This window comes from Periplaneta americana, chromosome 11 (genome assembly GCF_040183065.1).
Source record: "Periplaneta americana isolate PAMFEO1 chromosome 11, P.americana_PAMFEO1_priV1, whole genome shotgun sequence".
Taxonomy (NCBI): Eukaryota; Metazoa; Arthropoda; class Insecta; order Blattodea; family Blattidae; genus Periplaneta; species Periplaneta americana.
Window position 1 is genome coordinate 16,140,558 of NC_091127.1, and position 18,378 is coordinate 16,158,935.

Consider the following 18,378-nt stretch of genomic DNA (forward strand, 5'->3'; position numbering starts at 1 on the left):
GACTATATTTTAAATTACTCATACGTTTATAAAATAATATTTATTTAAAAATAACAGTTAGGGGCACAATATCTCGCCTCTTTGTTAGTTTCTGCAAGAAGTTCCAGTTGAACAACGATTTCATTCGTGATGTTTCCCTTATTGTTATCAGAGGATCACTTGCCGTTTTAAAATACCACCTGTACTTTGTTTCCTAGAAAGGAAGAACTTTTGTTTAAACGTCTAATCTGTTTGTTTACTATGTTTAGGCCTGTTATATGTATGCTATTATCTTTCCTGTCCTTAGGTTCCCTTTTTTTGTTCGTTCCCTACATTTGTCTTTTGTAGTCTGTTTTGTTTTCACTGTGTGTGTTAGTTATGCTTTGTCGAATGAGGTAGAGAAAGCTGAAAGAGTGTCTTTCGTATTATTATTACAGAAAATGGGGTTTCACGTCACTATACTGTTTTCAGTTTTTTATGTCGTTTGTTATGTCAACGTATGTTTCGAAACATAGAAATCAAAGCTATTGAAGTCGTTCTTTATAGTTAATTGCGTACTTAAGCAAATGTACACTTGAAAATATTGGTTTTATCTTTGCGATATTCTAATTTCTAGCCTACACAATCACTAGCTCTGTCGTCTTCTTTCTTAGAAATAAATTTTGTTTGTTGTTATAATAATACTGAAGCGATTAATTGGAAATTGGACAGAAAATTCATCCATAACATTTCGCATAATATTCTTCTGAATGCTGTACAAAGGCTAAAATAGGAGTCATTATTGCTTGAAGGACAAAATGTATTTTATGATACTTGCTTTTCCATGAATAAACCCCATTCTTCTATGAATGAAATGGTGATTTAATTTTATGTGCACGGCATTTCCCCAATCACTAGCTGGCAGCGAGGTAGCTAGTCTAGGAAAGAGTGAAGCTGCTTGCATCGAAACTGGATACTCAGCGGGCCTTAATGTATTCAACTGAAACCCCATTCTTTTAGGTTGACGGACGAATAGTATAGTTATTATACTCGTAGATGTTAAAATTATTTATTATATTTACTGATATAGGGCCGCGCACAAAGAACTTAGTTTAATTCAGGACCAAAGTACATTAAAAACGACAAAAATAGTAGAAGTATGACATAATATACATAATAGAGTAAACAAGTTCAATGATGTAAAAATATTAGATTTATTTACGTAATAATTTACTGCTTGTGAGACATCTTATCTAGTCGTCATGCGATACCGTGTTACAGAAATAATGAAAACAACAAATACACTTAGCATTATTGTCATTTCTGTCGCAATGATTTCTGCTTTATTTCTAATAATTTAAAAGAAGAATATTCGCTACACTCTACTGTTCTCCAACCAGGAGATCAACCGTGAAAGGAATGTGCTTACTATTGCGTCATCTATTGGAACGAAGTAGATAGATAATATTACCATTATAACGTCAGTTTAAAAACCATCCGCTCTCCTGTATATGTTATTTCCTGTATGGAGGGATTAAAAGACCAGGAGATTAACAGTGATCTAATTTTGTAACTAGGGTAGTATAAATATGTGTGCATCAATGTTATGGTTTGTGCTGTGACAGCTAGCCAATAGAGATACGAGTACCCACGTTTGTGACCTTATGACATCTCATGACATCAACATTCATTCACAGTATTACCCAACTTCGTCTCATTCTCGTGGTTGGAGTACAGTAGGTGCATGCTGTTATTAGCAGCCAACTTTCGTGACGCTATTCACACCCAACGACAATGAACTATGGAGTAACCTTGAGCTGAAGAAAGTACGGAAATATGACTACAGAACTGTTCCTATGCCTTTAAAGCAGAGGGAGAGCATCGGTGGCCTTGTTGACATCACCACGTAATTAGACAACTAAAGAACACTACCATGCAATCAAAACTAAACAAAAATTCTCTGATGAATTATTGGAAATGTAGGGTTACTGAAGAACGCCCTCGCTAAACTTATCTTACTGTAAAATGATCGTTAATACTTCATAGAGATAGTTTGGTAGCTCATTTCGCTTACGACGCCTTCGGACCCGAGTTCAGATCCCATGGATGACAGAGATGTATTTCTGGTGGACAAAGTTAAGGTTATTGTAGTTTTCTAGGGATTCTTCAATTTTTTCCATCGTTATTTCACCAACGCTCTTCACAAATTTTTTATACCCATTTTTGTTCCTAGAAGTTTTGTTAATTTAACAATATTTTCTTTAAGTCCGTCATAAACTTATCTTATAGTATGATAATGTGATATTTTTATTTCATTCTACTTGATGAACGTTTTCGGCTTTGTAAACCATCTCCAGATCACTGTTACCTCTAATGAACTCTTGTGCTGATGTGCAATGGGTTACATTACCATATTGTATTAAAATATAAAATATAAGATAAAATTAATGAATGCACATATTTAAAAATGATAACATATTCAATCAAATTAATCTAAAATGAAGGTATACGCTGCAAAACCTTCATTTTAGATTAATTTAATTTAATATGTTATCATTTTTAAATATGTGCATTAATTAATTTTATCTTATATTTTATATTTTACATTTTAATACAATATGGTCAATGTAACCCATTGCACATCAGCACAAGAGTTCAATAGAGGTAACAGTGATCTGAAGATGGCTTACAAAGCCGAAGACGTTCATCAAGTAAAATGAAATAAAAATATCACATCATTATATAAGATAATTTTATGACGGACTTAAAGAAAATATTGTTAAACACTCTTCACAGTTTTCCTTTTTTTATAATCTGCGTTTCGAAAAATAGGGCTCCACTTGTGTTTGTACTACGCCGAGTCTATCGACCGCTGTGGTGTATGTTCCTCGCGATTTGTCTAAACATTGGTAGGTGGCAGTGGTGATGGATTCTAGACGACCCGTAGATCTGCAAAAGAGACATCGAAGATCTCCACGGTGGAGACATGACGCGTCCATAGAACTGATTCCTAAAGCAAGGATCATTAGTCATGAATCACCCTGTAGATTCTGCGTTTGGCTTTAACATTTGAAGAGTCCACTGCAAGAATGATGGATGTCACGTTCTTGTCGAAAATGAACCAAGACTGTCAATGCATAGCTTAAGACATATAGAATGTACATAGAGAGTTATATGGCATTAACACTGATAGTCATTGTCCAGTAATGATCGGAAAATCACAGTTAAGCTTTGAGCGCTAAGCATTTCAAACTTTCAATTGCTTCTCCTGCAAAATGTATTCCAAATTACATTAATCATTCTTGCAGTGACCCTTCATTTATTACAACACACTGAAGAAAAATAGAAGTGATCTGAGGAACTAAATTTATCTTCAAATTGAATTTTGACTGTTTTACTTGCGTGATCAGAATGTCAGAGGAAGACGGACTGTTGCCGAAACCTGCCTTTTATGCCAACAAAGACTGAATATATATTCCTGTTTATCTATGAGGCAATTATACACAGTGTGTATCCACTTTCCTACTTGTTCAACCCGCTGTGTTTGTCGCAGGCCTGGACGACCACACCTTCACGCAGAACTGCACACCTCCGGCTATCGACGACTTTCCCAAGGATCTGTTCACAGAGAAACAGAGGCAAGATGGCGCCGTCGTACTCCATGTTATTGCGTCGCTTTACCTGTTCGTCGCCCTCGCCGTCGTCTGCGACAAGTACTTCGTCCCCGCCGTGGAAAGAATCTGTCAAGGTAAATATTATGTGTAGCCTACCTGATGTAGAATTCTGGGTATTCAACCGTGTTCTAGAACTTAATATTTCCATATATATATATATATATATATATATATATATATATATTATTTTAATGTACCGAAGTACATATGATATTTCCATGCAGATATTCTGCGTCATCATACGATGAAAGAGTAATGGAACAGAGAAAAATTCTCTCCGGCACCGGGATTTGAACCCGCCGGGTTTTCAGCTCTAAGTGCTGATGCTTTATCCACTAAGCCACACCTTAGCCCACACCTGTGGAGTAACGGTCAGCGCGTCTGGCTGCGAAACCAGGTGGCCCGGGTTCGAATCCCGGTCGGGGCAAGTTACCTGGTTGAGGTTTTTTCCGGGGTTTTCCCTCAACCCAATACGAGCAAATGCTGGGTAACTTTCGGTGCTGGACCTCGGACTCATTTCACCGGCATTATCACCTTCATATCACTCAGACGCTAAATAACCTAGAAGTTGATACAGCGTCGTAAAATAACCCAATAAAATAAAAAAAAAACTAAGCCACACCGGACACCCATCCCGGTGTCGGACAGAATATCCACTAAGCCACACCGGGATGGGTATCCGGCGTGGCTTAGTGGATAAAGCATCAGCACGTAGAGCTGAAAACCCGGGTTCAAATCCCGGTGCCGGAGAGAATCTTTCTCTGTTCCATTACTCTTTCATCGTTAATATTTCCAACTAGTGGTTATGTAGCATCTCTGTTTCCCCCAACCGTTTCTGCTGGCCCTTCTGTAAAGGCTTGTGGCTGGACTGTCTTAGCTATTTCCCGAAAACATTTGCTGTTCGGAATTGGACTTCTACGTAATGTTGTACAACTGTTTAAAATAACTTAAAGAAAAGTGCCCCGTTAAGTAGTGTAAGTATACATTTGCTGTTCGGAATTGGACTTCTACGTAATGTTGTACAACTGTTTAAAATAACTTAAAGAAAAGTACCCCGTTAAGTAGTGTAAGTATACATTTGCTGTTCGGAATTGGACTTCTACGTAATGTTGTACAACTGTTTAAAATAACTTAAAGAAAAGTATCCCGTTAAGTAGTGTAAGTATACATTTGCTGTTCGGAATTGGACTTCTACGTAATGTTGTACAACTGTTTAAAATAACTTAAAGTACCCCGTTAGCTAGTGTAAGTAGGCCTATACTTGCTTTTTTGAAAGATGGGACATGTCAGTTAAGCGGCCGAGCTTGGAACTACAGTGCCATGTTGCCAATATGGACTACCACGCTGCCAGCTGATATAATCTAGCAATTGTCGTTAAGATGACTGACGTTAAAACTTTCATTGACAATCGACGCGAAGGTAAGAAAACAATACAAAAATCGACAGAGAATCAAAGACGAAACATACCAATGCTAACATTGTGTGCACAATAAATGTTCCCAAGAGAGCTATTAAGCACTCGCCACGTGGGAACGTTAAGTTTGGCAACTCAACCGTTATTACCATAGCAACGGGCCTACCAGGCTATGTGAATTCAGTTGTTTTTCCGATCGCAACGCTCCTCTTATGTCCCATCTTAAAAAAAAAACAAGTATAACTGTCACGTGATTTCCTCCGTTTCGAAAACCTTGCGACATAATCACTCGGACGGACAGTAGGCCTACAGGTTCCATCATTAGGGAAGATATATAATACAACCTGAAGAGTTACCACTCTATTGTGCTTGTTACGTCTGACTACTCCTAACAACTGAGTACCAGGACTAATAATAATAATAATTTTATTGTTATAATCCGCTTCGTCCTCATTTTATAGCGCCACTAAAGGCTGGTTCACAATAAACCGGAAACGGAAACGACAAAGAGAACGAGAACGGAAACAATGTTAAAATAAATGTATTTAAATGTAAGCATTCACAATAGTTAATTGTGAATGTTCACATTTAAATACGTTTATTTTAACATTTCCGATCTCGTTCTCGTTGTAGTTTCCGTTCCCGGTTTATTGTGAACCAGCCTTAAGAACTAACTAAATACTAAGGTCAAATGAGACACCCGAAATGTATGTATAGACTTATTGTAAAATATAAATGCATGTAACGGAGAAATGTAAATAATTTATTCGAGACTAATAAGAATAATATTGGTAGCGTGAAGGAAAAAGTTTGAATCATATTATAAGTTGTTATTTTATTTTATTCACGGCTCACTCAAATAACGGATATCACCGAAAAGATCGAAGTTTAATTCCAGAGAAATGTTTTGGGATTTGTGTTGGAAATGGTAAATGAGGCGCAAGTTTATCGGACTAGTTCGGTTTTCCGTGTTATTATTATTTCACTTTTTCACAAATCCACAATGTATTTCATATCCGATCGGATTTTCACTTGTTTTCAACCACATAGAAACTTTGTGTTTTATATTGTTCACTGTAAGTAAATCCAAATACGGGTCTTTCTTTTTTCATCAATTGTTTAACTACGTGGGATTGGTGTTAGTGAGATGTTATTTGACGAGATGAGTCCAAGGATACACCATACGTTTACCTGACATTCTTCTTACGCGTGGGGAAAACTTCGGAAAAAAAACCAACCAGGTTATCGACCCAAATGGAATTCGAAACCACAGCCTCTGATTACAAGTGACGCTGCGCAAATTAGCTAGGTCTTTCTTATAAAAAAAAGTATTGTAAACATATCTGACAGCTATTTTTCTGTTTATAGCTGACTCGAAATTGGAACACTATGTGGCGGTATACATGTAAAGTTTACTTTGGAAGTGTGAAGCAATTTCTGATCAATAACAGCGGACAATGACTTTCGTCGTCGCGTGGCTGACATTTTTATGAACTGGAAATCAAACAGTTTCAGTAACGCCACTCGATTACTATTGCCCGGTTTCTGGAACATCAAATATCTATTCGATAACACTATTTATTCGATAAGTGTTTCTGAAACGTCGGATAGCAGTTACCGACTACATAAACCTTACCGTAATTTATATGAAGCAAAATGACCAGATAACTCCTTATGTATTCGATAAACATTCAATATGGCGACTGAACAGCTGATACCTTAGCCAGAAAATCTTAGGGGTAATCTTATTTTCTGTCTTTCATCTGATTCTTGGACACATCATAATGACTGCAGTGGCGTAGCGTCAATGTAAGCTAAAAAGCTCAGCTTCCCCAGTTAATAATAATTTCATAATAAACCTGCAGTTTATGGACAAAATTATTTATTAATTTTAATAGAGTTTATATTTACACGTTAAATATTGTGATGCGGCATCTCAGGATGATTTGTGATGCAGCAGTAAACAAGAAGCCTGCACACACCAGCTTCCAAGCAGACTGGTTTCTTACACTCATTCTTCTGTGTAACCCACCCCGCAAATTTTCCATCCCTTTCTAACTAAACTACACTGGTCGCAAGGTTCGCAAGAAGCTAGCTTTGACATTGAAAATAAGTCGTTTTCGAGTTATTTCTTTTCGTCAGTTGTGTTCAGTTGAAGTGTTAGTGTGCATTGTGGGTGATATAATAAATAATGAGTGAAATAACAGTTCCTGACACCAATTTACTTAAATTTTTTTAGGACAAGTCTATTATCAAGACTGACTTACGAACAAAAGTGTGATCTAAAAAACAAATGACCGACTCCCTTGCTGTCAATGAAGGACATACTCAAAATACAGACACATATTTACGTAGTGATACTAATACTGTATCTATTGACCGTTAATATTGTGATTTATCTAAGTATGACAGAGAGTGAGTGAATGTTATACGTATACGTGTCTATTTGTCAGAGATATGTGTAAACCGTGAAATCGTATTTTACTATGTACCATTTGAGGTCATGCCTTATTGGTGTTATTTAAGAGGTTCCAACCAAACTTCGACTGCTGACTTGACATTGACAACTATTTATTTTAAGACTATATTTTTGAAATACGTTTTCTCATATTGCATGAAAGACAACTTGAGTAGCTTCCCCTGTTCAAAATTTCATGCTACGGCACTGAATGACTGTACACCTTTGATATGTCTTATAATTTTTATTTTAGGGGCGTCCATCGTTGGTTTTGATTGTGATCAAAGCGTGCAAATACATGTAATATCACTGTTGTTGATACATGATGATGAGGTGGCTTGAATGGTCGGTCTATGTTGCAGCGCTGAACATGTCGAATGACGTGGCGGGCGCGACGTTCATGGCGGCCGCGACGTCGGCGCCGGAGTTGTTCGTGAACGTGATCGGCACGTTCATCACAGAGGGCGACATCGGCGTCGGCACCATCGTGGGCAGCGCCGTCTTCAACATCCTGGCCGTCGCGGCGTGCTGTGGCATCGGCGCCGGCATTGTGAGTAACTCTCTTAATTGAGAGTTTGTCTTCTCTATCACCAAACTTAATGAGATTTTAGACGCTGGCCACATCTGCCTCACAGCTTGAACCGAAGAGCTAGCAGGATTACTAATTAAGTTACCGAACACACCAGCTTTACCTTAATTAGAAGAATACATTTCCTACTCAGATATTTATACTCTACAGGGTGATGCAGAATTACTATTTCACCTTTCTAGAGATTGTAGAGGAGTATACTAGATAAAATTTGAAGGGTACACGGGAATAACGATCAAGGTCCATTTTAGAAAGTTTCGAGAAAAATGAATACTTTGTTATGTGTTTATTTAATAGAAATTGACGTAGTGGAATGTCAAGAACAATGATTTCTTATTACTAGCTAGACCACATGATAGTACTTCCTTTCCACTATAAGACAGTATTATTAACTCAATTTCGATTTTTGATGGACCTTGATCGTTTTTCCCGTGTACCCTTTATTTGGTAAGCAACCCATGTCCCGAAACGTACTACCTTTTCGATGCTACAGAGCGTTCGCCTACGGGTGGGGCCAGGAAAGCGGCCTGCCTGCGGTGTCGCTTGCGGGAATCGTCTATCCGTAAGCTTCCGCTTTCTATACTATACTCTGTAGGGTTTTAATTTTAAAAGTTTAGCAGCAGTAAAGACTGATGTTTTTGAAACAATAACTTCCTGTGAAACACGTCTTAGAGATTTATTAGGAGAGCGTGTAAATGATGCACTGATTTCATCAATGTTTTCTCCCGTCAATACTCTTCGTTTTCGCTTAGGAATTGTAGCATTTATCGACCCGGTTGTCCTTAATTTGTAAACAAGACGTCTAACAGTTTCTCTACCCTGAATTGAAGCACCCGAATATTTCACTTCAAATTGCCTACGCACCTCTCTACATGACTCTGTTTTCACATATGCATCATACATGAAAACTCTCTGTTCAAGCGTGAATTTTGCGTTTTGCATTGTTAACAAATTTTACACACACGCTGAATATTTAAGCAACTGTGTCAAGAAACTGCAGTGTACGTGTTAAATACTGCAACAACTGGCTCACAACTGATAACTTGTCGACCTTGATGTCCTTGATTGTCAAGCGTGTCTCAACAACTGCGCGCACAAAGCCGCGTATCAGTACATGCCGCTTTCCTGGCCCCACCCGTAGGCGAACGCTCTGTACAATGATGACAAGATCAAACAAATTTCAAATCTACCGCTTCACGGTAGACAACCCACATTGATGCAGGGCGACGTCCTCATTCAATAAGGACACGTGTCTTCTGTTTACAATCTTATGTCTGCTATTACACTATTAAAGTTCTTTGACAAAGATCTTTTATAAAATATAATATGACAGTGTAATAGGTTTTCTTTTATAAAAGTTTCTTTGATAAAGGATCATTTATAAAATGAAAGTGCAGGTTGTTATCTTTGATAAAAGATTTCTATACCTTGAAACAAACATGGCAGAACGAAATATAACTGGACTGTTGCTACCGTAAAAGTTCTGATATAAGAGTATAAAGGAAATGAAATGTTGTTGTTTTCTAATGCCAGGCGTTTGACAATAAAGTCATTTGAGCTTTTGCATTCCAATATTTTTCAAAGATATTTTTATGATCAACCACTGAAGCACAGATTTTGAGGTCTTCCGAATCCATTTGTTGATTTGAGTTGCACAATGGGCAGTTAGGGGACTGATAATTTCCAATTCTATGCAGGTGCTTGGCCAAACAATCATGGCCTGTTGCCAATCTAAATGCAGCTACAGACGATTTGCATGGGAAATGAAATTTTGTAACTAAATAATTTGTATAATATAATGTTAATAATAATAATAATAATAATAATAATAATAATAATAATATTTTATAATAATTTGTATAATTTTTCAAGTCCTCGCATTGTAGCTCTTTCAATAAGTTCTGACATAGCTCTCTTATCACGTCTTGCAATCCATGGTTTAACCCACAGGCGTTTCTTTTTCTGTTTGTATTTAATAACGTTGGGCTTGAATTTTTCTACAATAGCTATATGTAGCCTATATTCCAGTTATTTCTAACATTATTTTGCTCTTTATGAAAATTATTATGCTTTCTTAACACATTTTAAAGTTTGTGAAAGAAAGAAAAGGTAGTAGGAGAGCTAAGTAATCTGTTCCTTTTAGAACTTATTCTTATTCAGAACATTATTCTTATTCTTATTCCAGAACATAGCATACAAATTCCAGGAAATCATTCCAAAAATGATCCTCCATACATTCTTAAGTTAGATGCCATGGAACTACTCTGCAGCAAATATAAGGATCACCTTCAAATTTATACAGATGGATCTCTAAATCCTAATAATGGGACATCAGGAGCAGGGTATTATATTCCAAAATATCAAGAAAGTTATTTCATACCACGTTCATCCTCCTCCAGTCTTGACACTGAATTGCTGGCTATTGATGCTGCTCTTCAGTGTGTTACTCAAATTTCTGAAAAATCTATTTGCATACTTACCGACTCCAAGGGGGCTATAGTTAATATAATTAAATATGTACCAAACCTATACGCACATAGAATTATTCCACTTCAGAAACAACTAAGTAAACTAAAAGAACTCCAAAAGGAAATAACATTTCAATGGATACCTAGTCATTGTGGTATACCTCTAAATGAGAAAGTCGATAATATTGCAAAACAGGCAACATATTTGCAACCAAGACCTCTTCAAGTGATATCTCTATCCAGTGCTTTTGCTTCAGTAAAATCTCATTTTATAAACCTATGGATCAATAATAATTGGCTCTCTTCTGACAAATAAAAAACTTTACAGCCCATACCAAAAGAAACCAAATGACCTGGAAATGTACAAAAACTTGCCCAGACATGTTCAAACATTTTTAACAAGAGCCAGAACAGGTCACATTGTCACTCAATTGTACCTACACCGATTTCACATTTCCGATAATCCTACTTGTCTGTGGTGTAATAATCATGATGAAGATCTGGAACACATTCTTCTATACTGTCCATCCATAAACCACAAAAGAAGTAAATTAAAATCATCAGTACAGTACCGGTTGCAGAAGACACAGCCCTGCAGTATATATTGACTACACCCCAACTCTGGCTACTAGCAACAGGCATCTATAATGAACACCGATCAAAATACCCCTCATTTCTCATGAAAAACAACAACTGAATAGACTACAGTGGACTATAGTGGACTTTATGTTGTCAGCAAACAACTGGATACATTAAGAAGATTGATTATTTAGAAACTGTTATTCAAAAAATATATTTAAGTGAAATCACTTAATATAGACCCAAATAAGAAATATTTCGTGACTGTGTTGCAGGTTGTGCCCCTGGACTGGTGGCCTCTGACGAGGGACTGCCTGGCATATGGGGTAACAGTGTCCCTCATGATCTGCATCATCCATGATGAGAGGGTAGAGTGGTACGAGGCCCTCACCCTCGTTCTGCTCTATATCGTCTACACGGGAGGTAGTGCAGCTTAAAAATCTGACATATACCAAAATTTAAATTATTTTCTATATGAATTATCTATATGTAGTCTAGTTTAAACAAAATGGCAAAGATTTTAGTGCAATATATTTTTAACTATTTTGTATGCAGTGATGTACTGGGACAAACAAATCCAGAGGTGTGCTCGGGGTCAGCTCAGGGAAGGAGCCAACAGGAAGCCATCAGCGGATCCTAGTTCTGTTGGTAAGTACAGTGCCTGCCTGAACTAAGTTAATTTCATTTTGTAGTGAACCTGATTTTTTATTTGAATGAACAAATAACGGGGATTCATCATGCTTCAGGTACTTTTATAGATAATCAAGTACCGTAACAGACATTAGCAGTTTATTACAGACTTGTATTACTGTAGAACCAGAATAATTGTTCTACTGGTCATTTTAACTAGGTATCTGTGGCCGGGAGGGAAAAGATCTTAAGACGGCGCTTATTCCGTCGGATCCCGGCCAACTAGTCACTCATAACGAGTGCACCTCAGCACATGTGTGGACTTCGGTCCTAGGTTCATAGATATCTATGACGTAGTGCAGAGGGCGGCCACTAGAGGGAACCCAAGAGTTGCAACTTAAAACTGAGATGATTCTTCCGACGCCGGGGTGGAATCCGGTGTGGCTTAGTGGATAAAGCGTCAGCACGTAGAGCTGAAAACCCGGGTTCAAATCCCAGCGCCGGAGAGAATTTTTCTCTGTTCCATTACTCTTTCATCAAAAGATCTTAAGTCAATTTTTTTGGTGAAAATGAGATTTTTATTATATTGTGAAAGTGGAAACAATTCTCTACACTCTGGTAAAACTGCTAAAGTCAAATAAGACTCCTGACTGGATTTATAGAGCATTACCGAATGTCCTAAGTACTTTTTGAATCGAGCACACACAGAATAAAGGACTTAAGAATATTTAATACTTTATTCCTTACAAACCATCACATGTTTACTTTCCATGCTTCCCTCTTAAAAAGATCTAACTTGTATTTTAGCCATTTTATCACATTCTGATGCCCTTTCCTTTTAAAACTTTAAGCACCAGGTAAACAGTCCTATAATTGTTAAAGATCCATTTTGCATTCCTAATAATTTACATTTCTCATTTATGTAGACATGAAAAAGGTCTTATGTTTAAATAGTCTCTTCTACTCGTTTGGGTTCTAATCTCAAAGGGCTTAAGTGCGGCTATTTTTGGAAATAATCAAGAAAATTGTTAAATGAGCAACATTACCTATTTTAGAAGAAATATAAACAAATAATATCCAGGAAAAACCTCTTAATTAAAAAACCTCTATAATTGACACCAATTTCAATCTTCCTACTGCTCTCCTGAAAAGTATAAAATTTTTACTTAAGACCTTTTTCCTCCCGGCCACAGATGTATAAAAAGACTTTTGCCAGCAATGATTTATATCCTATTAAATGCATGTTAATAATAATAATAATAATAATAATAATAATAATAATAATTCTTTATTTATACTGGCAGAGTTAAGGCCATAGGGCCTTCTTTTACACTCTACCAGGTCACAAAGTATTCAAGCAGTTAAAATTTAACAAAAAAGTTACAGAACAGAATACTAACATGTTACAAAGAGAAATAATAATAGCATAATAAAATCGACACTAAACAACATGAAAATAATACCATAATAGAAAAAAAAGCAAGTAAAATACATTGGAATATAGCAAAAGCAACTCATTTAGCACACATGGTTAATATGGAAAAACGTAAGGAAGAATATATCAAAATGGAATGTAATAAAATAATAATAAAAAAGAAAAAAACAAAAAAGAAATAAAATTAAATAAAATTCACAATAAAAGGCTATGATAATAAATTCGTCAGTTGATAAAAGGAACAAAAAGGGGAAAGAAAGGAAAAGAAATATATAGCCTATAATTTTTACAAAACTATCGCAGAGAAAAAGGCTTATAACTGAAAGGAATCTGAGTTGAAAAAGTGCAATTTTAATTTATTTTTGAAACTAGACAATGTCCGACAGTCTCTGACATGTTGTGGTAGAGAGTTCCAGAGATGAGCTGCAGAGACGGTGAAAGATGAAGAGTAGAAGGATGTTCTGTGTTTAATATCTGCCAGTAAAATTTACCAAATATTCTATAATCTTCAGAAGATTGTTTAGAGCAGCGTTTTTCAAACTTTTTCAACATTTGACAAAGGTGTAATTTAAAGTCCTGCAGCACACTTACATAATCTAAACCAGTGGTCTCCAACCAGGGGAGAATTTTGAGGAATTTAGGAGGGAATAAAGACTATAAATGAGATAAATTTATATGCATTAATGTATGAATAAAAAATATTTTCAGTTTTATATGCATTATTTTTAGTCAACATAGGGGGGAATGTCAGTATGAAGATGAATGGTGAAAGGATGCATGGGGGGGAAAAGGGTTGAGAAGCACAAAAACAAAATACACATTATTCACAAATAGAAATAACACAGGTTTTTTTTGTTTGTTTTTATTTAAAGTTGATGATGGAAATTAAAAAATTAATGACAGAAAAATATTACAATGCAATATTATATTAGTGTGATAATAATGGTATTATGCAAGTTTTTAAATTTTTTATTCAGAAAATATGAAAACATACAATATTATTACATGTTCTGCCGAGATATTTAATGTACGATATTTTTTTTTTTTTTTTACAAACAGAATACGATATTTTTTAAGGTTGGTATGCTAACTTCACTGATCTGGCTACACGTTAGTCATTCTCTCATCTCCTCTGCTGCTCAGGCACCTACACAGTGTTTACTGATTGTTGACTTCTGCCGTGTTCACTGAAAGTTGACTCTTGTGGACTATATTTTTACTACTCTTTTCACCTTAATTTTTCCAATTTTTGCTACGACAACCTTTACTGATTTCATTTTCTTGCGGCACACCAGGAGATCATTTGCAGCACACCGGTTGAAAATGACTGGTTTAGAGCATAAACAGAACAATTTTTATGTCTTTATATGTTTACATCTTCAATTGATTTGCCTAATTCTAGGCATAGGAGTCAATACCAGAGATCCCCATTGATTGTCCTTCTCTCATGGAATATGGCTGCTTTTTATGTTTTGAGAAGCTATAGCATATTGTTTATTTAGTACAAATGAGAAGATTTCTTTTTCTCTTTCAAAGTGCGTGATTTTAGTTTCATTAATTCAACATCTTAGGTACAGCTTCAATCTATCCTGTTCCTTGTTTCAAGATGCTCTTGATTTCACATTGATGTTTAGATCTTTTTCTATCACGGTACCCTTTAGTTTGGGATTGCCTTTTGTCTTTAAATGGGTTGTTTAGTTTGGGATTGCCTTTTGTCTTTAAATGGTTTGATTTTTTAATAATTATCCTATCGAAATGTGGAAAATGATCTTTATCCCTGTAACTTGTCGTATACTCATCAGTTATAAATATGCTAGAATGGTATTCAGAGAATTGACCAGGTAATCATTTTTATAGTAGCCATTGTAATGGTTACCATTGCCATGGTACCGGTAACCAGTGTCATGTTAATTGTTGCCACAGTACCCATGGTAATGGTTACTGTTGCTATACTTACTGTTGCCATGTTTACTGTTGTTACAGTTACCATTCCCATGGTTACAGCTGCCATGTTTTCCAATACCATGGTTACTTTTGCCATGGTTACCATTGTCACAGTTTCTGTTGCTATGATTAAGGCTGGTTCACAATAAACTGGGTACGAGAACCAGAGTGAAAACTAGAAGCAGAGAACGTGAATATGAAAATTTTTGATTCACAATAAACCGAGAACGTAGACGACTATGCATATCGATATGTATGTCAATAACGATATGTAAAGTCGATATTACGCATTCTGATGTTATTTGTGTATAATTGACCAATGGCGTTCTCTCATGAGTACAAGGCAGCCAACATAAACACAGGTTAACCAACTTCAAAATTTCAACTGAAACATTTCATTAGATACGGTACTATAAATATGCCCATGCATCTTTATTATCACAACCTATTTTAAGTCAACCATAACGTAAAATAATTAGAAAAGAAACATTTATAATAGAACAAAAATGAACACAACAGTAGTTATTGAATTGAATCATGAATATGTAGTGTGTAATACAACCAATACAGTAATAAAATATGATTCGCTTCCGATCGGTGTTCAAAGATGCAGCTATTGAAAGCCAAGTATTCTCCTTCATTTTCTCATCCTTATATGAGGCATGTCGCTTATCGCAAACGTGAGGATTTTCATCAACACTCAATATTAGAATCTCATCAAAGAAAACTTGCTCCATGATGCACAGCACAGAACAAAATAATGCATAGGTTATGTCACGGTCTTCTTGCTACAAAATATACGACGACAAAATAGCTTTTAGATGGCAATAGAATGAATCTAGTGGGCTGTGATCGGAAATGTGAATGCCAAAGTTGAAACTTGGCCAACTCTCCATTCCTGATCCCGGGCTCTGGCAAGCTTTTCGTTAATTGTGAATGCTCACATTTAAATGTACACATTTTAACAATTTTACCGTTTTCGTTTTCGTTCCGATTCTCGTTTCCGGTTTATTATGAACCAGCCTTTACTATTGCTATGGTTACTGCTGTCATGGTTACTGTTGCCATGGTCACCATTGTCACAATTACTGTTGCCATGGTTACTGTTGCCATGGTCACCATTGTCACAATTACTGTTGCCATGGTTACTGCTGTCATGGTCACCATTGCTGTGGTTACTGTTGCCATTGATACCATTTCCATGCTGCTGCCATGATTACTATTGTCATTGTTACTGTTGCCATGTTTAACTTTTCCATGTTTGCCTTTGCCATGTTTAACATGCATTGTGCACATGCATGAGCCGTGGGTGACGTAGCATTGCCAGTTGTCATTTTGCATGCTGCTAAAATGTTAGCACAGCGTGGATTTAACTGCTCAGCAGTATTTGTTTGTTGTTCCGAACTATCATGAATTTGGTGTATAGTTTACTGGAAAATTCTTCTACTTATAGAAGTTCAAAAGAAAACTGGAAATAAAACAGATATGTAGCTCTACTTTGAATGTAAACCTAACGCAAAAACCACAAAGGAAGGAGTGTAACATTACTTACAGGACCTACGCAATTTAATGAACACGTATTTGGTTGTGAGGTTAGGGATGTTTACTAATAATTGATGAACTAGTGGACTTACTCGTGTTAAATATGTGATATTTTTCCGGCTTACAGCTGTTTCAGTGCATCACACACCATCATCAGAGCCTACTAGATCTCGGCGTCATCTCGAACTTCTCTGCCTGTTAGGAGGGTGTGTTTTATTGTTGGAATGTGTTGGATTGTGTAGTCGAATAGTGTGTGTGTACTGAAATTGATCTGTGTGTTGAGGATTTGATCGGGGTGTGTTTTAGTGTGTTTGTATATTTCGTATTGTTCTAGTGTGTTGAGTTTTTGGTTCTTGGGTTGTGTGTGTAGGATTTCCATGTCCGTATTTATGTTATTGTATGTATGGTTGGCATTGGTTATGTGATCGGCGTATGTAGATGTATTGTGTTCCTCTGGTTATAGCTTTAATGTGTTCTTTGTAGCGAGTTTGGAATGATCTGCCTGTCTGTCCTATGTAGAACTTGTCGCAACTATTACATGTGAGTTTGTATACACCTGTGTGGTCGTATTTATTTGTTTGTGTTTTTTGTGTGTTGAAATGTCTTTGTAGTGTGTTTTCTGTTGTGTATGTTATGTTGTATTTCTGTTTTCTGAATGAAGATGCGATCTTATGTGTGCTTTTGTTTTCATATGTTACAGAACATACACAACAGAAAACACACTACAAAGACATCTCAACACACAAAAAACACAAACAAATAAATACGACCACACAGGTGTATACAAACTCACATGTAATAGTTGCGACAAGTTCTACATAGGACAGACAGGCAGATCATTCCAAACTCGCTACAAAGAACAGATTAAAGCTATAACCAGAGGACACAATACATCTACATACGCCGATCACATAACCAATGCCAACCATACATACAATAACATAAATACGGACATGGGAATCCTACACACACAACCCAAGAACCAAAAACTCAACACACTAGAACAATACGAAATATACAAACACACTAAAACACACCCCGATCAAATCCTCAACACACAGATCAATTTCAGTACACACACACTATTCGACTACACAATCCAACACATTCCAACAATAAAACACACCCTCCTAACAGGCAGAGAAGTTCGAGATGACGCCGAGATCTAGTAGGCTCTGATGATGGTGCATGATGCACTGAAACAGCTGTAAGCCGGAAAAATATTACATATTTAACACGAGTAAGTCCACTAGTTCATCAATTATTTATATTCAAGTGTTAAAAGTGGTGTACGCAAGATTCAAAATGGATGTTTATTATGTTTTTCTTGTCTCCTTTGGGTAACAGTGATGTGTGGGTTACAGTAGGAGTGAAATATTGTGGACAACTCAACTATAACCACTGTACACTGTAAATACAAAATGTGATATGTAAATGCAAATGTTGAACATATTGTCCAAATTGTAGGTCCCTTTAAGTTGTATACAGATACCGGTACACGATTTAATACAATAGTAGTTGAGGTACCAGGAGTAATATGTTTGCTGTTATTTAATACTATTCCCTAGGCTAAGATAGCTTGTTCCATTCTTCTTGTTCCTTCTCAATACACTAAAACATTAACATTGTAGTTGTTGCTTTTCCTTTGTCTAGTTTTTGATAATCTGGGAGGTGTTGTTTGTTACAG

The 18,378-nt window shown here is 36.3% G+C and overlaps 1 protein-coding gene across 9 annotated transcripts in view; it reads left to right on the forward strand.

Annotated features, from left to right (window-relative positions):
- The window catches only part of zyd (sodium/potassium/calcium exchanger zydeco), a 163,564-nt gene that overhangs the window by 137,207 nt on the left and 7,979 nt on the right, over positions 1-18,378 (forward strand). For all 9 annotated transcript variants that reach the window (XM_069839093.1, XM_069839089.1, XM_069839095.1 and 6 more), the window contains 4 exons: positions 3,512-3,706; positions 7,867-8,054; positions 11,416-11,563; positions 11,696-11,788. In XM_069839093.1, the coding sequence (XP_069695194.1) occupies positions 7,875-8,054; positions 11,416-11,563; positions 11,696-11,788 (421 nt within the window). In that variant the 5' untranslated portion in view covers positions 3,512-3,706; positions 7,867-7,874. The remainder of the gene's footprint in view (positions 1-3,511; positions 3,707-7,866; positions 8,055-11,415; positions 11,564-11,695; positions 11,789-18,378) is intronic.